This window comes from Ovis aries, chromosome 5 (assembly GCF_016772045.2).
Source record: "Ovis aries strain OAR_USU_Benz2616 breed Rambouillet chromosome 5, ARS-UI_Ramb_v3.0, whole genome shotgun sequence".
Taxonomy (NCBI): Eukaryota; Metazoa; Chordata; class Mammalia; order Artiodactyla; family Bovidae; genus Ovis; species Ovis aries.
In genome coordinates, this window is record NC_056058.1 from 52,104,362 (window position 1) to 52,127,775 (window position 23,414).

Here is a 23,414-nt window from a genome sequence, read left to right on the forward strand (position 1 = left end):
AGCAAAGTCAACAGACAGCATCACTGCTCTTAAGCAACGTAGATTTCAGAAGGTGAATAGATAAGACATAAACAATTAGATATATAATGTTGAGGAGAGATGCTACTATTTCAGATAAGCAGTCAGAGAAGGTCTCTCTTAGGAGCTGATATTTAGGTGGAGACCTAAATAAAGTGAGAGAGAAAGCGAGCCGTGTAGATACGTGGGGAGGAGAACATTTCCAGGCATAAAACGCATCAGGGGACCTAAAAAGAGGGTTATGCTGCTTGTAGAGAATAAGGAGATATTCTCAAGGGACTGGAAGAAAAGAAAAAAGTCTTAACATCAAGGGTGCAAGTCATGTTTCCTCCTCCTTCTTTTTTTTTTACTTTACAATACTGTATTGGTTTTGCCATACATTAACATGAATCCGCCATGGGTGTACACGTGTCCACAATCCTGAACCCCTCTCCCACCTCCTTCTTATATCACATAATGTATAAGATGCTGCTGCTGCTAAGTCATTTCAGTCATGTCCGACTCCATGTGACCCCATAGACCGGAGCCCACCAGGCTCCCCTGTCCCTGGGATTCTCCAGGCAAGAACACTGGAGTGGGTTGCCATTTCCTTCTCCAGTGCATGAAAGTGAAAAGTGAAAGTGAAGTCGCTCAGTTGTGTCCGACTCTTAGTGACCCCATGGACTGCAGCCCACCAGGCTCCTCCATCCATGGGGTTTCCAGGTGAGAGGACCGGGGTGGGTGCCACCACCTTCTCCAGTGCATGAAAGTGAAAAGTGAAAGTGAAGCCGCTCAGTCGTGCCCGACTCTTGGCGACCCCATGGACCACAGCCCACCAGGCCGCTCCGTCCATGGGGTTTCCAGGCGAGAGGACCGGGGTGGGTGCCGCCGCCTTCTCCGAACGTGTGAGGTGACAGCAGCGTAGCCTGGGCTTCCCTGGTGGCCCCGCGGTAAGGAATCCACATGCCAATGCAGGAGGCGTGGGTTTGATCCCTGCATCAGGAAAACCCCCTGGAGAAGGAAATGGCAGCCTGCTCTAATCTTCTCTCTGGGAAATCCCATGGACAGAGGAGCCTGGAGGGACGCAGCCCCTGAGGTCACAGAGAGCTGGACGTGCCTAAGTGACTGTGCGCATTAGGTTCCTGCACAGGCGAGTGAGTCTCCCGCTGGCTCATTCCCAGCTACTCACTGCTCGTCTGATTAGCTCATTCTTTCCGCCTCGCTCACACTCCTTGTTGCCACCTTTTTATTCCAAATAGCTGAACCAACTCGTACTTCCCATTCATCCACACACTCTACTCCATGAAGTTTCAGTTATGCCTTCTGGGGAAAGTGGACCTTTCAAAAAGCAAACTGGGTGTGGAAAGTGATGGGGGAAGCTGCAGTCGAGGGCAGAGGGGAAGAGGTATGAGGATCCGGTGTGAACAGCTCTAGACCTGTGAGGTTCAGGGTTGGAGATATTTATCTTCACCTCCAGATGCCCAGAGCCAGCTCGTTAAGTGTGTGCTGCAGCCAGTGCAGTTGGGAGGCACTTTGAGATGTAGTTAACCTCCACTTCACCCATCTCAAGAATTCCCTTCCTAAGACATGCCTTTGTAGCTCTTCCACCTATTACCACAATGTAACTGGAAGCCTATGTGTTTCCCAGTGTTCATACAGAAACACTTAGGCATAGAAAAATCAGATTTAACCAGACCCTGGAACTGGCATTTAGAACTTCCATTTTCTTCTTTCATCGGTTTCCTAGTTCTAACTTTTCCTTCTGGGTTCACTTATTTACTCTACTTTCCCTTTTAAATATGTCTGTGGTACCCTCAAAGTACTGTACAGCCTTGTTAAATGATTATTATCAATTAAAGGGTTAGAGATTATTTCACCCACTTTTCCTACCTTTCTTCTAAAATTATTTCTTATATTGAAAACCTAGTGCCCACAGACTGCACCTACACCAGCCCACTGCATATGTTTAGTGACAAGAAGCATTTTCTACTGAATGGAAACATCAACCAGGCTCCTAGCTAAAAGAACAAGCTAGAATATTCCAGGCTAATAAACGAGTAAAGAAATAAGTGAATTTACTAGTAGAGCACACTGGCCACACTATAATGGCTCTTTATTTCCTTTCCTTAGCCATCAAAAACTTACAGATCATTTTGAGGCAGAGAAAGAATAACTATTTAAGAAAACAGGTTGTTTTCAATACAGACATGGGGAAACGTACTAAAGTTATTAAGCAGAATCATCTCAAAAAGAAAATGGTTACAAAAGGTATATCCTCTTTTTAATGCCACTGACTGTATCTTCATGATTGCAAAGGCTGGGATCCATTCCAATTCTAGCATTTTATGAATAATAAACATGGCTAAAAAGAAAAAAAGAGTAGTGACAACCAAAATTTACTTAATTTTTTAATTTTTTTCAGTAGGAGCAGAAAATTTCTTTTCAGCTCATAAGGAATAAAAGTAGAAAATACATGTAACTGTAACTCTGTTAATTTTACGGATATAAATAATTTTAGTGTACTTGGGTTATTCTCCCTATATACGCTAAGTTGTTTCAGTCATGTTCGACTCTGCAACCCCATGGACTGTGGACTGTAGCCCTCCAGGGATTACCCAGGAAAGAGTATTAGAGTGGGTTCCCGCGACCTGCTCCAGGGGATCTTCCCGGCCCAGGGGCCAACCCACACCTCTCATGTCTCCTGCACTGCCAGGTGGGTTCTTTACCACTAACACCACCTGGGAAGCCCTTGCTCTTCCTATACTTACCCTCGAATAGTTAATTCTCTGATACACTGATTGGAATGGGAAGCGAACTGTTTGGGATCAGGAAATAAGACTGAATTTGGATTTTGGAAAAGGAAACATATTGCTGTAGGAATTTACATTTACTGTACATCAGCTAACATGAGATTCCCTTCAAGTTCAGGGCAAAGACAGGCCCGCTTTACTTGAATATAAAATATATAATAATATCTACGAAAAAAATCAGGCTAAGAAGTGAGTAAATCTATTTTTTTCTACACTATGTCAAGAAAAGGGAGTATATAAGTTGTCAGCATAAAGCTCCTTGATAGCTTAAAGAAAGCAATCCAAACCTAGCAATCGAGCCACATTCATTTCAAATTAATTATTTTGGGAGGAGCTCAGTGGTGTCAGACTCTTTTGCGACCCCATGGACTGTAGCCCACCACACTCCTCAGTCCATGGGATTCTCCAGGGAAGAATACCAGAGTCTGTTGCCATTTCCTTCCCCAGGGGATGTTCCTGACATGGGGATTGAACCCTCCTGCATTGGCAGGAAGATTCTTTACCACTGAGCTATCAGGGAAGCCCTATCTTGGGAGGCTAGGCACTTACCCCAGGGGTATTCCACGAACGTTAAAATTTAAGTCTTCTACAGAAACACCTACATGAGTTCTTTTAGATAATCTCAATGAAAACAAATGTTATAATTTGGGAGAGGATTAAATGTCTACATTAATGGAAATACTCAAATCATTTGGAATCACATAAGTAAGGTAAATGATCAAGCTAAGGAATAAACACATTTTCTGAGTAAGCAAGAACATTTAGGCGCTACTATAGTGTAATAAGTCTTATAAAGTGGTTTTGAAGGCAATTTCAAAAGAGGAATATACAAACTCCCAAGGTAGAGGCTTAAAAAGACAACATTCATTCTGTGTTTTCTGTTTTTAAAAAATCAGTCTAGATATTTTATAGTCACACTTTGTCCTGAGGAAACTCAGCTGTATTCCAGTTGACAAATTTCACATTCAGTTCTAATTAAAAGTTTTAGTTTCCCTATAAGCAAGCTTCCTACAAACCGAATTATTTTTTATATTACCAATTTAAATAAGCATGTTACCAATTATCAGTTTTATATTATCAATTTAAACAGCTTACTCGTTTAAACTGTCACTTGTTTCTGAACTTGACTCTTTGTTATTCAAAGAGATTGGTTTCATCCACTGAATTTGTTTTTCTAAAGTTTTTTCCAACCACTTTATCAAAAATAAAAATGTTAGTAAATAAAGTCAAGTCAACTATATAATTCTCCCAGATTTATGCCCTTAGGATACATTTTGGTATTCATTATAGTCAGAAGTTCTTTTGCACACAGCTTTTCAGATTAAAGTTTCTTAATGACAATCTTTGCATACTTGATTTTAGAATACCAGACAATCAAACAGAAAGAGGGATAGTCTAGCATTTATTTAAAAGGACAACAATGTGGTTGAAGTTATTAACATGGCTATTAAATTTATATCACACTGAAAAGCTAACAAAAAACCCAAACTGAAAAAAAAATGCAATAAACAGTGATTTGGCCCTTGAAAGCTTTAAATATATTTAGTCTTTATAAAACTGGGATCCATGACCCTTCAGGGATTATACATAATGGCACTGAAAATGTCTTAATGCTTCATAAATAGGAAACACCTACACAGGCACAGATGTCCCAGTGTACTTAAGCCAGTGAGGGTCATGTTGGTTTGAGCTCAGGAGACTTGGCAGAGCTTTAAGAATTCCACACTGAATTTTTATAGTACTTTTTAATTTTCAAAGTAAACAACCATGCACAAATCCCTCAAGCAAGAGTGCTGAGTGTTCTCACTATTTTACAGAAGCTGAAACTGTGACAGAGAGCAGAAAGTGACTACACAAATACACGCAAGAGAGAGAAGTGGCTTGATCCCATTTCTCCTTTATATATTGTTTAAAAATTCACTTATGACAAATAAAAAGTATCAGTTGGTAAAGAATCCACCTACAATGCAGGAGACCCCAGTTTGATTCCCCGGTCAGGAAGAACCCTGGAGAAAGGATAGGCTACCCACTCCACTTTTCTTGGAATTCCCTGGTGCCTCAGCTGGTAAAGAATCCACGTGCAATGCAGGAGGCCTGGGTTCAGTCCCTGGGTTGGGAAGATCCCCTGGAGAAGGGAAAGGCTACCCACTCCAGTATTCTGGCCCAGAGAATTCAATGGACTGTATACTCCATGGAGTCGTGAAGAGTCGGACACGACACAGAGACTTTCACTTCACTTCAGGAGGTATTTCTAACAATATTAAATATTTCCCCTTAAGATCACAATTAATATTCCTATTATTTTCTCTTTCTCTATAAATGTCTCAAATTTCCCAACCTGTAAAATTAAGATAAATAACAGCTGTCTTCTATACTACAAAGTTATTGACAGAGTCAGTAACAATACAGAAACTAGAATTAAAAACCTTCATAGGGTTGTCAAGGGGTTTAAATAAGATGAATGCATACGAAGTTTTGAGCACACTGGTGACAGAAAATTACAGAAAAAATTATTAGGAAAAAAAGTTCAAAATATACAGGACAGAATATGGACAATATACATTTAAAAAAATCTGAAGTAGTTAACTTCATCATAACTTTTACAAAATATCTGACTGATCTGTATTTTGTTTCAGATCTCTAGAGACCAGATGTTAAGAGAGGCCTGCGGGGGAGCTTAGACTACTGAGAATTAGGTATGCTTGTGTAATTGTTGCTATTGTTTAGTTGCTAAATCGTTTCTGGTAATACCACTAACTAATCCTGTGCTGTTTCTCTAAACACTTTCTATAGGTCTCATTTCCTCTTCTGAAAAAATAAGTGTGGGCTGTAAATGAGCTCTCAAGTCCCTTTAACTTCTAATCTAAAATCATTGTACCTGACACAGAAAGCAAGCTTTGAGAACTTGAGCCCCAACTCTTAGGCTCTACCAAAAGCAGTGTTTACAGATTATTTTCTATGTACCACCAATGACATTATTTTAAATTACTATTTTGTAAAAATACTGAACCTGGTTTCATTCTTGTCTTACACCTGACAGTGTATAAAGGATCAATTTTAGTTTTTCATTCCCTTCCCCAGGTGCCTCATTCACTAATATAATAAGTTAAGAGGATTGTAGGATTTTAGAGACAGAAGTACACACGTTTTGAAAATAATTCATGTATAATTGTAAAGAAAATATTTTTACTCTAAAACACCTGATTATTCAAGGTCACAGATCAGTTCAGCTCAGCATTAGTATGCAAGTTTCCTAATTTTTAGTCTACTTCTTTCTACTACTTCTACTATTAAGTAACGAAATTGTTTGGAAGGGATTTGAAGTGTTTTTTTTTTATCCACTAAATTTGCAGTTTATGTCATCTTAAAATTAAGAAAACCCTTATCTTCAATAATTACAAAACAAAAACACAAAACATTAAAACAACAATAAACTAAAAAAGTGTCCACAGCACACCGGGAGAGCTTTAATGTTCAACGTGACAATCCTAAGGTCATAAGTCACACATTGCCCCAACCAGCATGAAATAATAAATCGCGTACTAAATTAAATGTCATTTCACAACAGCTTTAAAAAACTGGCTATCAAATATACTTTCATAATAGCCACAGCCAAACATTAAGGACAATTATGAAATCAACCAGAATAAAGGTTAATTTTATTATAAAAAGAAAAATTAACATTTATTGCCACAAACTGTATGTTTTAAATACTACATACTTAAGTTGAACTTAAGTTTAAAAAATAAAAATTCAATGTAAGATAATGTGCTAAATATTTACAGCTAATCATATTATTAAACCTTTCTCCCCTGAAATATATGTATTTGGAGCTCTACAGTGCAAATGAAAAAAATTCTAAAATAAGAGACATTTTCACTAAATTTGTTGTATTATAGACATGATTAATCTTGTTAAACTTGCTCAAAAGAAAAAAATTTTAAAGCACTCAAAATGAATATGTTACTCTGAAAAAGTACATTTAAGCATGCAGCTCTATTAAGATAAGTCATTAATATTTAAGCCGGGCCAGAGATAAAATTAGGTGATAACACACTTCTATTCAAAATAATTGGCTTTAAGGACTATACTGCAATATAAATAGTTTAAATGACCATCTAGCAACTGGAGAATTCCATAGTTTATTATGGGCTTCGTCAATGGTTCAAGCAGTAAAAACTATCCCTGCAATGCAGGAGACAAAGGACACTCAGGTTCAGTCCCTGGGGTGGGAGGCTCCCCTGGAGAAGGAAATAGCTCAACCAATTCCAGTATTCTTGCCTGAAGAATCCCATGAACAGAGTAGCCTGGCAGGATATAGTCCATAAGGCTGCAAAGAGTGGGACATGGCTGAGCGTGCACACACATAGGTAAGATTAAATAAGAATCCATTTCCTTACTTTTCAGTAGAAAAATACACAATCCATGGAAATATGTTACTACCACAGAAGAGGGTTCTACTCCTGGAGCGTATGACATGGTCAGCTGACAGTGTATGTCAAAGTGCACTAGGAAATATAAAGTGCTTCTACCAACATAATGTATCATCACTGTTTCAGCTATATGCCAGTAATTAGGCTTTTTTGAGTAAATACCAGTCTAAATAAAAATGGGAAAAATACAAACTTGGTCTTAGCTGAAATAATCTAAAAGGAACTAAAATTTCCATTCCATCCTTTTTTTTTTTTTGTAATAAAGGATAGCAAAAGACAACAAGAATACCTATAAACATCAGGGCTATATTGCCACAATTAGCTTTAGATTTTTACGTCAAATAAAAGCAACTAAACCGTAATTCTGGTTAATGCACCGCTTTATGTGCAAAGAGTTGATGTGCAAACACAGCCCCAAATTTCTCTTTTTTCAGTCCTCTGAATTCATGGCAGCTGATCCAAACTGTTGGTTTTTGGAACGTTCTTGATGTTTCTAAACTTATCTTCCACCTTTTCACATCTCTACTGCTTCGCCCTCTCACATCCCTTCCTTCAACACCTGTAATCCACAAACTCCACTGGAAACCTGTATTCAAGGGATATATGTGACAGTGGTAGTCAGGAATAAAAAGGCAATCTATCAAAATCTGGTGTTTGAGGGTTGAAACCACTCTCTCCAACTAATTTTGAACTACTGTATTTTCTAAAATACACCTTTCTGGGTAAAAATCAATACAAAAATTTACCATTAAAACTCACACTCTAATCCAGTTTAGCATAAAAATGATCATGTACAATTCAGAGAGAGAGGAACACTTAACAGATCTTTTTTTTCCCCCTAAACGGAAGTTCTCCATAAGGATATTTTTATTTACTTGAACAATACAAAACGTAAGTAGAACAAGCCAGAAGAAAATGAGGGCAACTGACTCTCTGAAATCATAGAAATAAGGAGTTCTTCTATAAAGATCAATAAGTAATTGATTTTTTTTCAGTTGTAGCTAAATTCAACAAAATATTTCTTGAAAATTCTTTTGCAACACAATTTACCAATATACATTTTTCATGACTTGGAAATATGGAAGCAAGTGCCCATTAATTTGTTAAACACTTATAAATATTGCATTACACAATTATCAGAATGTCCTCAGAAGGGTATTTGCTATCAGGCACAAACCAATTTTGTGTATTTAATTTGCTCACATAAACAGTAGTACATAATGAAAACTTTTTGCTCACTACAATTAGGTATGATGTTAAAAGTAAGAAAAAATATGCTTTAAGAAATATGTCCCAGGCTAATTTTAAGCCCACTATAAATTAAGCGTTCCTAACAACTAGGCTATTTCAAATCACCTGCAGCCCAGAGTGGATTAAAACTTATATAACCAACCAAATAATACAGATATTCTTTTATGTTAGTCACTCATACTGAACACTTTTGATCCAACCTCTCCTTCACTAAAATCTCAAAAAGCCACTAATGTGATCTTTATACACATATGAATTTTACTGCTGTTACAATATACATTTAACCTATATATATGCAAGGTATGTTTCAGAATAAGTCTCATAGTTTGTAAAAAAATTAATAAACAGTCTATATAATAGTGAAAGTAGCCAGATTAACTAAAATATCTGTAACATCAATAGATAAACCTATATATATGCAAGGTATGTTTCAGAATAAGTCTCATAGTTTGTAAAAAAATTAATAAACAGTCTATATAATAGTGAAAGTAGCCAGATTAACTAAAATATCTGTAACATCAATAGATAAACCTATATATATGCAAGGTATGTTTCAGAATAAGTCTCTTATAGTTTATAAACAAAATCTATAAACAGTCTATATAATAGTCAAAGTAGCCAGATTAACTAAAATATCTGTAACATCAATAGATAAAGCCAAAACAGCATTGTAATACAAATTATTTTTATCAACTATAAAAATATAATTGAATAGCCAAAGAAACATCACAGGAAGTAATTTCAATAAAATCTGACCCTGTGCTAACCACACATCTCTGTACTGTGGTTTCAAACTGAACTAACGCACCTGAATACACGATGTGTTTGTCTTGTGTTTTTTCCTTTTACTAATAATAAAGCCATAACAAAGTACAGGGTTTTAAAAAATGAAGACAAGTAGCCAAAAGCTAGCCTCCTTTAACATTCAGAAATCATTTTATGAGTGAATATCAGAAATATTAAGCTTAAAAAGACACTTACTGTAACACTCACTGCTAGAACCTTTGGAAGGAGAGAAAAAAGGTACAAATAAAAGTGTCCATTAAAAAAGGAAAGAATCAGTAAAAATCTCTTCCTCAGGCCTCCTCTCTCTGAGAAAACAATCAACACAATGTTAATAAGAAAAATGCAAAGGGGGCACAATTCGCTTCATTCATCCTGTGTTTGCCTATAGGTCTTCATTCCCATTATGCTAATAAGTGAGGCACAGATGCAAATAATAATGAGATGTTAAAATCTACATAAATTGTCATAGCTTCATAAAACACCAATCAACAGAGCCTTCAACTCCACCTATGATTTAGGTTACAAATTCACCTTGCATCATTCTTTCTCTTCAACAGCCATACCCTTCAGAAAACGATCAACTGTTTCATACTAATGTTTCAACACAGCTCCAATAAAAGCTCTTAATTCCACCGGAAACCATTTACATCTATGCCTCCTTTCAGCAGTTGTACCATTAATACTCAAGTGAAACAATGTTGAAAAGCAAATTATGCAGAAATGTGCCTTCATCAATGTTACAAGTTTATGCTAAATTTTTTGAATTTCAGTATTTAAAAAGTATATTAAGGTAGAACAGCTACTGCATTTTATGAATAAGGTTCCTCTCATTTTACTATCAATTAACTTAAATCTTCAAATAGTCTACTATGGCCCATCGTGATAGTCATAATTTTACAACAATGTAATAACTGGATGTTGTACTATGCTGATACATCAGAAGGAATTGCCTTCCCTCGCAAAAGAGAGTGAAAAGCGTTTTTAAGTGTTTTAAGAAAAAGCAATTTTAGGTGACATCTTAAAAAGTCAAATTACAATTTATGCTTTAAAAGAATTTAAACAGAATGCAAGTAAAGTTATTAGTGGATTTAATATTTCTGTATCTAAAGTCAGATACAGATACTATTTAACACAGTTGTGGTCTCAACGTGTTGAATTATCTGCTGATTACTCAAGGTCACTGGTCATAAAGTTTGGCTATAACCATGTAACATATAGAGAAGAGAAAGCAACCAATTTTAGTTATATCAGGGTTACTGTTTGAAAACAATAGGCTAATTCAATGATGGTAAAAAGAAACACTGTTTCAATTTACTTGGAAGAAGCTTTGTTCTGGGTAATCACATTTCCCAATGTTAAGATAATGCCACTAAGCACAAAATTTTCAAACCTTCTCAAACTATTCTGTAAAGATATTACATCTTTTCATGGGACACAAACTACTGATTATAATTCCAAACTACACATCAGCATAAAATAATCATTTCACTAAATATTAAAGAATCTTGAAAGAGCCACATCATCGTTTTGCCTACCATCCTATGGTTGTTGAGGCTGACATACCTTAAATGTTATCAACGACTAGAAAAAGTATTAAAACTATCTTTAATGATTTAAGAATAACTATATTCATTTAAGACTTATTCTCCAGATCCTAGATTTTATAGGGCTTAATGAAAGTTAACTGTGAATAGAAAATGAGAAGTTCTTGTTCCACGACTTTTTTACAGTAAGGAAAATGAAAATAATACTATGCTGAGTATCAGAACAAAAAGCATTAATTATGACCAAGCGATTCCTAAGATATATTATTCTTCTTTGTACACTTAAATGTTTAATAAATCAAAGTAGCAGTTTCCTACAAATACCTTAGTCAAATCAAATGTACTTATTCTTTTAAAACAAACAGGCACAATCATGAATCCCATTACCAAAAACACTGAGAGTGAAAAATTTAAATCACAGCATGTCTTTTAAGATTGAAGCACAACAGGCTAATGCAGTTAACATCTCAAATCTTCTTACTGAAAACATTTTAAACCTTCAGCTCAGAATGACAGCAATAAAAAGTTTAAATGTTCTAAGTAAAAGATAATTATTATTTAAGTAACAGATTAGTAGGTAGTTTACATTAAAACACACAAGAACCAAGGATTTGTTTTTTTTCTTTTATAAGAAACGTCTAGGCCTTTTAAAAGGAATAGAATATAGCCTAAATCTAAGTCTAAAATTTTTCCCCAACGAGCAAAGCTTCCTACTTAAAGAGGAAAGAAAAGAGTCACCTCAGGATTAGGGTATATCATTAATAGAGAAAGTATTCTTAAAAGTTTTAAACAAAAATTTCAATGACTAGTTAGTGGGAAGTGACTACCGTTAACATTTTAGAACATGAAGTACTTACGTAGAAAGAAATCATGATGTCTACTATGCCCTCCTCCCGGCTCAAAGAGTCTCACTGATAAATCAATCTTGTGTCTCTACAATTAATTTTTATTTTTTCCTTCACACCTAAAATGTGATACATATTTATCTGAATTGGCAATGGGTGTGCAGGACAGAGCATTTAACTCCTACCAATAGATTCACTTACATTGAGAACTTTTTCTTGGTAATTACATTTTTACAGACCTTTTTGAGTCAAACAGAAATGTCAGTATACTTATAAATGATGGAGAATAAAGAAGATAGAAACAAATTAAACATAGCTGAGACTGAAGCTTAACAATGTTGGCCATTAGTTATATATGTGAGAACTTGCAGGAACATTTGAAGGTAAACTCAGCACCAATTTCTTTCTTAAAGAAACCAATCAGCAGACATAACTTATCTGCCCTGGGTCAGGAACTCTGTCCCACATCTAATACTCGGGTCAGGTAAACTGTCCACTGCACTGCTTTAGTAATCTCAGAACTGTTTCTTCAACAGGAAGGTTCACAGTTTGAAGAAAAGGGTTCATTGTCAGTACTTCTAATTTTCCCCAGGCTAACACTTCACAGATATACAAATACATTGTAATGTAAGAGCATATTTTAGGACAACTTAAAAATATGCACAATAAATGTTTCCACACATTATCCCCCTCTGAATTTACATCACTTTTACTAAATTTATCTGTTAATGAGCAATATTATTTTAAGTTTTTACATAAAATTTCCAATCACTGCCCAATGGGATACCAAATACCACTATTTTGGAAAAAGCAAACACAAAACTTGAAAGGGTTTTGTGTAGATACATCACGTAGTTTGTCTACCAAGCCTACTTTCAAAAGACCACTTAAACTTTTTCACATGAAAAAGCACTTGACTTGTGGTCGAATATGTTCAAATAAATGTTTAAATCTATCAGTGGATCTTAAACATACCATTTTCAAGAAACAGAAAGCGTTAATCTTACCTTGAATAGCCGTTAGAAAAAACAGATCGACCAGAGAAGTTCAAAGTCCCCAAGGAAGTCAAGCTGTCATCTCCAGACCCCTGGCATCTATTCCAATTTTCTGAACCAACAGGAATTGGTGGAATGACATTAAAAATAGGTTTCTGATCCTGCTGTTGAGAAAGGGATGCTGTGTTCATGTCGTAGTGGTACATCTGTCCCCCAGAGGTACTCACACCATGAACAGAAATGGCAGACATTTTATTGCCAATTATGTTGGCCCCAGGAAAGCTGGCCTGACAATAAACTGGGCCCAGTTTCTCCTGCTTAATTACCCCAGGGGTGCAGAGTTCGATAAAATCTTCTTTTTCTGTTTTCACTTGGGGCAGTGGCACACTGTTAGGACTTGGTAAGATCAAATCTCCATTATCTTTAATTTTAGGCTTAGCGTCCGGTAAAAGAAGAGGCTTACAGTCCTCATTCGAGCTTCCTTCCAGAAGGAATGAATCATCCTCTCCTGCCAAAGGAGAAAGCAAACAGTTTTCATCTATCAAGATGTCTGATCTCCAAGGACTGTCACTTGTCTCTTTACTTGGGGACTCAGAAGAAAACTCCAAATCCTGGAGCTTTTTCCTCCAAATGTCAAAGGTGCTTTGGTCTGTGGTATGCAACTTCATACTACCCCCGTTACTGCCCTTCTGGCCTTTCAAATTCTGCTGTTCTGAAGACACATCAGAGTGAGTTTTTGGAAACTCCTTCTCTGTGGGGGCAGCAGAGACAGCAGCGGATGCAGAATTCTTGGGCTTTTCTGGAACACTGGTTGACCTACTGAGGTTTGCGATGCTTTCTTCCAGAAGCCGAAAGTCTGTTTCCCCAGAGGAAAGGCTGATTTGGCCCTGCTGTGGGAATCCCAGGTCATTTCCCATCACTTTTGTCTCTGTCTCTCCCATGTACAGTCCCATTGACAGTGAAACTGCCTTGGACAGATCTGGCTGCTGCGCATTGCTTCCTGAGCCTTTTGGAAAATCAACCAGAAGTCTTTGCTGCTTGGAGTCTGACTGAGAAGCAGCAGCCAGTGAGGGAGAAGATGCAGAAACCTTCACAGTAGCTCCTCCCCTTAGGGTTTTATAGAAGTCCATCACATTTCCCCTCTCTCGACCAAGCACACTGCTGGGGATTTCTTCTCTACTGGGGGTGCTTAATGACTCCTTGGGGTCCATCAGTGAGTATCAGCTACAAGAAAGAAGGGGACATAATAAGCTACAAAATCACATTATCTCTGTGATCCGATTAGTAAGAGCCTGTTAAATGAACCTTTTAGTTAACACCGGATCTAATTCCTTGTCATCAAAAGAATAGATAGATTTTGTCTTCCAGAATACAAAAGCAGAGGCTCCTGCTCCCATTCAGTGCATCACATTTAAAAGTACAATGCAGTCCATTTGCACAGCTCTGAACAAAATTGTATCAAACTAAGCCTGGGTATTCATCCTGCCACTCACAAACTGGTAACTTTGTTAATCAGAGACATTATAATTCATGACATCTGATTATTCTAAAGTTCCAGCTGATGTCAAAGTATTTAATTTTAAAAAGAAGTATGATCATTTCTTTTCAACTAATCAAGGTTATCGGCTTTTCTGAGAACCAATAAACGTAAAATTTGATAAACTATGCTAGAATTGTTTCTAATTACTCCCCAATTCCCCTCCTACTGGCTGGTCACACATCCACACGGTTTAGTACAACCTACTGGTGAACCATGTATTTTATTTGAAAAATAAACAATGATGGTCTGCTCATTCTCCAACAAAGTAGGAAAAGGCTCTTATTTTAACCCGTATTTCCTACTGAATGTGCCTAATAGTGCCTGCCTTCAAATTTTGGATGTATGAAATGAAAGGCACTGGCTAATCAAAATTTAGATTTAAAAAAGTAGAATAGAATGTGTAGTAGCTTCACACTACAATTTTATCTTATTTAAATACTGTACAAGAACTATAGCTCTCTCAAACCCTTACAACACAACATAATCTAGATGAAACATGTTTTTAAACTGCTTAAGACCTCAGTATGAAATACTATTACAATCTCGAAATTAAATGTTTTCCTTTCTGAATATCTAAGTATTGAAAAAACAAAGAAAAAAAAAACACCCCAGACCTGTAAAATCACATTTATATAAATCGAAGTAAAATGCTCAGAACAATTTGCTCCGAATTCTAAAGCTTCACCTATTCTAATTCTGAGCCTTCTTTCAAGAGCGTTAGGTTGACAGGTTATTGACAATCAAGATGTTTTAAGAGGCAGGCAGAGTCTTTGATAAGCATTATTTGCGACATTATAGTCAAATCTCGTTCAAAGAAAGAAAACTTTTCCTGTACGGAGACTTTGAGGTGCTCAAACTTCACTGGTCCTCTCTAAAAGTGGAATGTGATGAAGGTAGACAGTGGTAGGTACCCGCCTCTAGAAACCTCAAGGGTAAACTGCTTTTCTCCCCGCCCCTCTGCTGTATTTATCTGATAAAGATCTCTAAACATAAGGTATCACAAGGAGCCTAATGAATTTCCAAGCCGCTTTGACAGCTGCCTTCAAACTCGAAACCAAAACAAAACTTCATAAAACGAAAAGATACCTCAAACGACTTTATCCCCCCGTTTAAGTTGCAAATAACCCTGTCACAGTAATCGGCGTTAACGAACCATGCCAAGGGGTCTTAAGCGGCATTACCTGGTTGCAACTGTCAGGTCTGCAATCTCAAAACGTCAGACTAGCGCTTGTCAAAAATTGCACCACAAAACTATAATGATTAGGGAGGGTCTTTTTTCTAAAAGGGGCTACTTCAAAGCTTCAGGCGCGAAGTGATGTCAAGCGCTAGAGAACAAACCCGGGGCCGAGGGAGGGGAGAGGGGGAAAAAGTGCGAGGTTAAGAGAGAAATGTGTCCAGACCTGTTGAGTTCTTTCTCCGACACGCCCACTTCCACCAGATAACGCCAGCCCCGGCCGAAGTCTCCAAGTCGCAGACAGTCAGCCCCTTGCGTGTGTGTGTGTGTGTGCACGCGCGCGCACACACACACACACACACACACACACACTGCGTGCCCGCCAGAAAGAAGACGCACTGGAGCCTCGACACAAACCCTGCTCGCGCTCGGGTGCACTAGGGTGGAGTGGAAAGATTCAGGCGAGGAGAATTCAGACGCCACTCAACGTTCACCAGAAAAATGGGTGTCAGGGAGGCCCCCCTGGGAGGGAAAAGAAAAGGGACTAGGGAAGGAAAAAAAAGAGCCAGGATTCCTTGCCAGGGAACCAGAGCGAGAGCCTGGAAACCTGGGGCGGCTCGACGAGGCTCCACTCGCAGGGAGCTCGGGTTCCTCCCCCTCGGCCCCGGGGGACGGCGGCCCAGGGAGAGGAAGAGGCCAGCCCTGTCACCCGCGCGCTGCCCTTTCGTCACCGCCACCCGGCCCTCGCCAGCCCCCACCCCCACTCCCCGAGGCTAATAAAAGTTTGCGAGCTACCGCGGCGCCCCCGAGCCAGCCTCTAGGCCCCGGCCCGCACCTCGGGGAGCAAGCGCCCACGCGGGCCCCAGCCCCCGGCCCTCCCCTTACCTCTGCCGGCTGCGCCGCTCACCCGCCACCGTCCGCGGCTCCCACCGCAGCCGAGATAAACAACTTAGCGTGTGAAAGCAGGAGGAGCAGGAGGGAGAGATTTTTTTCTCTAAAAAAAAGGAAGTAAACAGCCGCCCCCTTCTCCATGAGGGGGAGGGGAGAGCCCCTATTTGAGAAAGTCTCCCATTTCCCGGCTGACAAGCCAGACCCCCGCCCCGCGCGCGTCTTCGCGGGCCGGGGCTCTCGGGCGCGCGTCCTCCGGGCCGGCGCTCCGCCGCTCCGGCTGCGGCGTCTCTTTCCACCCACTAGAATCCGTCCCCGACGGGCGGGCGGTGACTCGGGCTCCCGTCACAGACTCGAGCTCGCAAAATGGAGGAGGAGGAGGAGGGGAGGCAGCGCGGACACGCGAAAGGGCCGCCCGGCCGCGGCGAGCGAGCGGGACCGAGGGGGGCGGGCGGAGGCGGCGCCACGGCGCGCGCGCACACACACACACACACACACACACACACACACACACGCGCGCGCGCGCTCCCACTCCACCCCCGGCCGCTCCCCGCCCGAGGGGCCGCGCGGCGGAGCGGGGAACGGTGCAACCTGTTGGCGACGCTCGGCAACTGCAGGAGCGGCCGCGGCCCCCGCCCCCACGCCCTCCGCGCGGGCCCCGCCACCCCGGCTGCGACGGCGCCTGCCCGCCCGCGGCCCCCCGGCGCGGCTCCCGCCCAGGCCGCCTCCTCGACCCCCACCTCTCCACCCCGCAGGCAAAAGGAGAGGAGGCGCCGGCGGGGCCGACCTGGCCTTTCTGGGGCGGGCTTCGGAGGGAAGCTGAGTTTTCTCTATAGTTTCTCTTCTTGCCGCTCCTTCCCGCCCCCGCCCAACTCCGCGACTCCAGATCCACTCCGGAGCTCGCCCAGTCCTTCGGCGGTAAACGCCGTCAGCGCCCCTGCGGACGACAGCGGGCTGGCTGGGGGAGCCGGGGCGCGGCCGCAGCAGAGCCGCGGGGCCGGTCCGCGCCTCCGCCCCCGGGCCGAGTTGAGCGAAGTGTGTCACTTCGAACGGGGCTACGGGGTTGCACGGAAACGGTGCCGCAGCGTCTCGGCCGCTCGCCGGACCGGACAGCCAGACACGCCCTCTGGGGAGGCTTCAGGGAGTGGCGGGCAGGGAAGAGGGTCGGCTCATACGTACTCTTGGCCCACGGGGAGTCGCGTGCCGCCGGTCCCCCACCCCCGCATCGTCTGGGCGGCCCAGTCTGCACCAGCCGAGCGCGCTCGCACCCAGAGTGAAGTTGCAAAGCAGAACCCACCCTCCCCCGCGCCGCGACCGTCCCCCACCCTCTTCTCCGAGTCTGCGAGGCGGCGACGGCGGCAGAAGGAGGCGCCGCCTGCCAAGTTCAACCCCCATCCCTCCCTTCGTCCTAGCGCGCTCACACTTGAAGGAAGTTGCACGCCAAATGCAAAACCTCCGGCGAACTAGATTTCTTTGCACTTTTTATTATTTTTAAGGAAAGCAGGAGGTGGCAGGCCTAAAAGCAAGTTGCAAGCGAAATAGTAAGTTGCTTGCAAAGTACGCCCTCCTCCCCCGCCACCCCCAACTCCTGACCTCTCCTTCCACCCCCCCTCCGGGGCCCACGTCCAAGTTTCCCGCGGAGGCCCTTCCCCAGATTTTTGACATTTGCTGCACTCGCCTCAATGCGTTGCTCACCATTTCGTGTTCATGGGACCACAGTCCCTCCAAATAAAATTGAACACACGCAGCTTTAAAACGTCAGCGTGAAACTCCTTCCAGCTGTTCCCGTTACGCACCTCCCCCTCCGTCCGAGGGAAACACGTGGCTTGTCCCCAAAGAGAGGGGCGTGGGGCGAGGGGAGTCGGCGCGGGAGGCCCCCGCCCCAGCCCCCTTCCCAAGCTCGCCGCCTCGGGAGGGCTAGGGCGACGCCGGGATCGAGCCTCCTACCTTGGGCGGCACATACTGCCATTTGTGTGACTCGGGGAAAGGTTGTGTTTGTGTTGCTTTAGGGTTTAGGGAGGTAACTTTTGCGCCCCTACAGGTGACATCGCTTGCCTGCTGCTGCCGGGGGCGGAGGCTGCGGGAGCTCCACCTAGCCCTGCCCTGGCTCTCGGCTGCAGCTACTCTTTCCCTCAGCTGCACCCAGACTGGCAGCGGCTGCTCTGCCCTGACATTTGCAGAGGATTGGGTAAGCGCGTGCCGGAAACCGCCCGCCGCCATCTTGGTAAAGGCTGCTGACGCCGCCTGGCTGCGCGTCCACCATCTTGGCCGAGGTTCTCGTTACCCGGCAGCCGAAGTCGCTCGTCCTTGGTTCTGAGGTGGCGGACGCTGCCCCGTCTGTTGTCCAGGGATGACAGGGGAGACCTAGGCTTTTAGCAAGCCACCTGTACGGAGGCGATCTGCACTGGCCGCCTCCAGATGATGCCAGGGCCACCATCTTGGCAAAGGAAAAAACACTCACCGCCGGAGGAAAGAAGGGACCCAAGACCTTTGCCAGTGTAGAACCCTCAGCCAGGAGAATTTTTATGAAGAGTACTGAGCAACCCAGTTGCTAACAAAACCCCTTCTGTTAGCAACACCTCTTCTGATCCAGAAGAAATGACTTCTCTTTTCTTTTCCTTGGCAGTAGTCAACTGGAGGGAAGCCCTAGTCTTGGGTGCTCACGGTGGCCTCTAAATGAGAATTGATTCCGAGAATGCTACTTTGCCTACTTCCCAAGTTTCTTACCTTACAAGTTTCAAATACTAGAATCACATGTCTTTACCCGATGGGTCCCTAAACAACCAACAGCTTCATGGAAAGAAAGTCAAGACCCAAACCTACAATTTTACCTTGCTGCTGCTGCTGCTGCTAAGTCGCTTCAGTCATGTCCGACTCTCTGCGACTCCATAAACGGCAGCCCACCAGGCTCCCCCATCCCTGGGATTCTCCAGGCAAGAGCACTGGAGTGGACTGCCATTTCCTTCTCCAATGCATGAAAGTGAAAACTTGCACTGAAATGAATATCCTTGTTCATCTGCTTAGGTGTCATATTAGGAATTATTTAAGTATTCAAATATATATGAAGGGGGCAAGGCAGACTTCCCTGGTGGCTCTGCCTGCCAATGGTAGAGTGGTAGAGTCTGCCTGCCAATGTGGGAGATGCAGGTTCACTTCCTGGGTGGGGAAGACCCCCTGGAGAAGGGAATGGCTACCCACTCCAGTATTCTTGCCTCGGAAACCCCATGGACAGGTGAGCCTGGTGGGCTACAGTCCACGGGGTTGCAAGAGAGTCCCAAACGACTTAGCAACTAAACAACAAAACATGTAGAGGGACCCTATCATATCTAATCAAGTGTCTCTTCCCATACCATAATTCAATTCATAGTTGAATCCCTGCTTTTAAAAAACAAACAAAACATTTCATCCCTCTTACCTGTTCATATTGCAGGTTGCTGGCACCCTGCATTTATATAACATCTGCTTTTACAAGAGTTCCCAATTCTCCCCTCTCATTTTTTTCTTGCAGGTCCAGTGGATCACTTTAAAATAGGAGAGGACTCATTGTTTCAGATTAACAAGCACCATTGAAAACACTTTCAGTGGAGCAAAAGTGTTAGAATTTCCTGATTCGTTTCTTTTCAGTGGTCTAAATATGCCTGTTAATTTTTTAATTTGATGGGAAACCTCTCATTCTTTAGTCTTTCATGTTTATCTGAAAGCATGCATAAACTTTAGCCCACTATCTGCTTTTCAGAGTATTAAGATTGTTATGCTTTGTTATGCACTTATTGATTCCCCCAACACACACACACACACACACACCCCACACATACAGTCTGCTGCCCGCTTCTGCTGACAACAGCTGAATAGATAGGTATATATGGTTTTAACATGAGAACCCGAGGCTTACAGAGCTTGAGGTTTATCCAAGATCACATAGCTAAGCATGGAGGGTAGAAATAGACAAAGAGATTTTTCTTCACTGATCTTGTAATTTCCACAAAAGAGTTTGCAAATCCTGTGATACACCTGCAATAAATGTGTGTGGAATTTAATTCAAGAAATGAACTCCTCTGTACCAGAAAGGACATGAGATTAAGCAATGTAATAATAACAGCAATTCTAACAGGAGTTAACATTTACTGAACTTCTATCTACCAGACACCACTGAAAGTGTTTTATATGTATGATTTTATCTTTAAATATGAAAAATTACTAACAGAAAATTATTAATCTGTAACCCTGGGAAGTTATAATTACCAAAAAAGAAGAAATAGGATGAATCCCTATCTGAGGGGGAATATATTTGATTGTCTCAGAAGTAAAGGTGGGAATGAGGTGATATATCCAAACTGCAACAAGGCAAGGACCTTTACTGTCTTGTTCATCGCTATATGTTCCACTCCTAGAACAGAGTCCAGTACACAGTCATAATCAAACATTGGGTTAACTAGACATAATATCACTTTTACTGCATTGTTGCATTGTTGTGGAGGCCAAATGAGTTAAAGAAATGTGTCAAAATATTACTCAAGGTCTTCATTTTAATTGACTTATGTTTAAACACCTGAGTACTCCTTCCTAAAAAAATTAAACAACAAAAAAAGACCCATTACTGTTTGATCCTATAGTGTTCTGTACTTTACCTTGGTAGCACATTACAGTGATAGTTGGCTACTTTTGGATTCATTTGTTAAATTTCTGTCTCCCCCTCTAGAATATAAACTGCTCTGGGACTTCCCTGGTAGTCCAGTGGCTAGGACTGCAGGCTCCCAGTGCAAAGGGCCCTGGGTTCAATCCCTGGTCAAGAAACCAGATCCCACATGCTGCAACTAAGACCCAGCACAGCCAGATAAATAAATATTAAAATTTTTTTAAAAAGCTCTTTGATGGCAGAGCCTGTGTCTGTCTTTTTCAACACTGTATCACTGTTGCTGCTGCTGCTGCTAAGTTGCTTCAATCATGTCCGACTCTGCGCGACCCCGTGCGACCCCATAGATGGCAGCCCACCAGGCTCCTCTGTCCCTGGGATTCTCCAGGCAAGAATACTGGAGTGGGTTGCCATTTCCTCCTCCAATGCATGAAAGTGAAAAGTGAAAGCAAAGTCGCTCAGTCTTGCCCAACTCTTCGCGACCCCATGGACTGTAGCCTACCAGGCTCCTCCATCCATGGGATTTTCCAGGCAAGAATACTGGAGTGGGGTGCCATTTCCTTCTCCAACTGTATCACTAGTACATAGTAGGTACCCAGTGGTTAAATGAATAAGTAATAAAGGAAGGAAGGAAGAAATGGAATGGGTCTGAGACTATATCCTAAGGTGAATAAAACCTTAAACCTGAACAGTAACTAAACCACTTTTTTACATTTATACAGCAATTGATAGATTATCAGAGTGAATTCTCCAATTCTGTTCATCTGTTGTATCATTTTAGATAGTTAGTTGGAACCTGCTATATATATATATAGCACAGGAAGCTCAGCTTGGTGCTCTGTGATGACCTGGATGCACAGTGGGATGGGGGATGGAAGTAGAAAGGAGATCGAAGAGGAAGGGATATGTGTACACATTTAGCCTAGGCTTCCCTGGTGGCTCAGAGGTTAAAGCATCTGCCTATGATGCGAGAGACCTGGGTTTGACCCCTGGGTCAGGAAGATCCCCTGGAGAAGGAAATGGCAACCCACTCCAGTACTTTTGCCTGGAGAATCCCATGGACGGAGGAGCCTGGTGGGCTACAGTCCACGGGGTCGCAAAGAGTCAGACACGACTGAGCGACTTCACTTCATAGCAGAAATTAACAACACTGTAAACCAATTATATACCAATTTAAAAAGAAAAAGAAAAAATCCAGGCCTCACTGCCAGAATGCTCCTCCAAATCATCAATTAAGCCCTGTCACACTCCTGCTTAAGCATCTACAATAAATCCCTATTCCAGTGTATACAGACCTCAACTCTCATTCTGGTTAGTATTTAAGACTACAACTTTCACCTTTGTAGAAGGCAAAACTTTGTCACCGATGTGATTGGACTGGTATTAAAATAAAGTCAGTTAAAGCAAGGGAATCATAGAAAATTATAGTTGTAAATTTGAAGCTTTAAAACCTAGAATTTATGACTGAACATTTAGTTGTTAATCCTTTGATGAGGGTCTAAAGCTTTTGAGAGTCCAGTGACTGGCATTTTATGTTTTCATTCATGTATAAACTACACCTGCATTGCATCAGCATAGCTGTTAAAAGTCAGAATGGCTGGCTGGCCTCCACCTCTATGAAGAATGTAACCTTGGGCAACCTAACTCTCTGTGCCTCAGTTTCTATTGTCTGTAAAATGGGGATGATATTGGGTTGGCCAAAAAATTCACTTGGGTTTTTCCATAAGATATTATGATAATAGTACTAACTCAAATTATTATAAAGATTAAGCAATGTGATATATATGAAGTGCTTTGACTAATTCTTAGGGTATATTAAATGTTCAGTCATCATTAGCAGTTATTAGTATTCGGTATTACTATTTTTCCAGTTTTTTTTTAAAGTAGAGCAAGAAATTAAAAATACTTAAAAATAATATGAGTATAGATTTCTAAATTTTTATGATTCATCCTCTTTGTCCTCACCTTGATCTTTTAAAGTAGTCTTATATTCACCTAGTTTGACAGCAATTATTTATAGGGTGTTTTTCCATTTGGATTTTATAAACCAAAAAGTTTCATTACTCATGTTTCATCATTTTACTTAATATTTAATTAAATCAAGTATTACTAGAACAGTGCAAATGGAATAAACATAATTTCGGGGGAAAAACTGCCAGGAACTGTTGGAGAGCATAAATGGTAGAAACAGCAATGTGTGGCGCATAGGAAGTAACTGCGGCCCCAGTGTTCAGCCTGTCCTGCCCTAATCAGTATGTTGCCAGGGAGAATGGAGAACCTGGATTAGCTGAGATGAATGCCTTTAGTAGCTTTAGTTAAGAGAGAGCCTGAGGAAGAAAAGAGCACAGTGTACATACCACATTCATTTCCACCTTTACTGTTGTTTACCACATGTATTTCCTTTTACATAGAGAGACCTCCTTGTAACTTATTTTCCTACAGCTCATGATTCCTTGTCATGGCTGTACTTTCTGGTTATTCTATCCTTTTATCCCCTCACCTCACTTTAAATCTATGA

At 41.5% G+C, this 23,414-nt stretch overlaps 1 protein-coding gene across 22 annotated transcripts in view; it reads right to left on the reverse strand.

Moving 5' to 3' along the window:
- NR3C1 (nuclear receptor subfamily 3 group C member 1) overlaps positions 1 to 18,260 on the reverse strand; it is a 120,076-nt gene extending 101,816 nt beyond the window's left edge. For 4 of the 22 annotated variants that reach the window (XM_027969196.3, XM_027969193.3, XM_060415332.1 and 1 more), the window contains exons 1-2: positions 16,261 to 16,703; positions 12,674 to 13,885 (exon numbers count right to left, since the gene is read on the reverse strand). In XM_027969196.3, coding sequence (XP_027824997.1) covers positions 12,674 to 13,872 — 1,199 coding nt within the window. In that variant the 5' untranslated portion in view covers positions 13,873 to 13,885; positions 16,261 to 16,703. 22 annotated transcript variants of the gene reach the window in all.
- Positions 18,261 to 23,414: the final 5,154 nt, after the last annotated feature.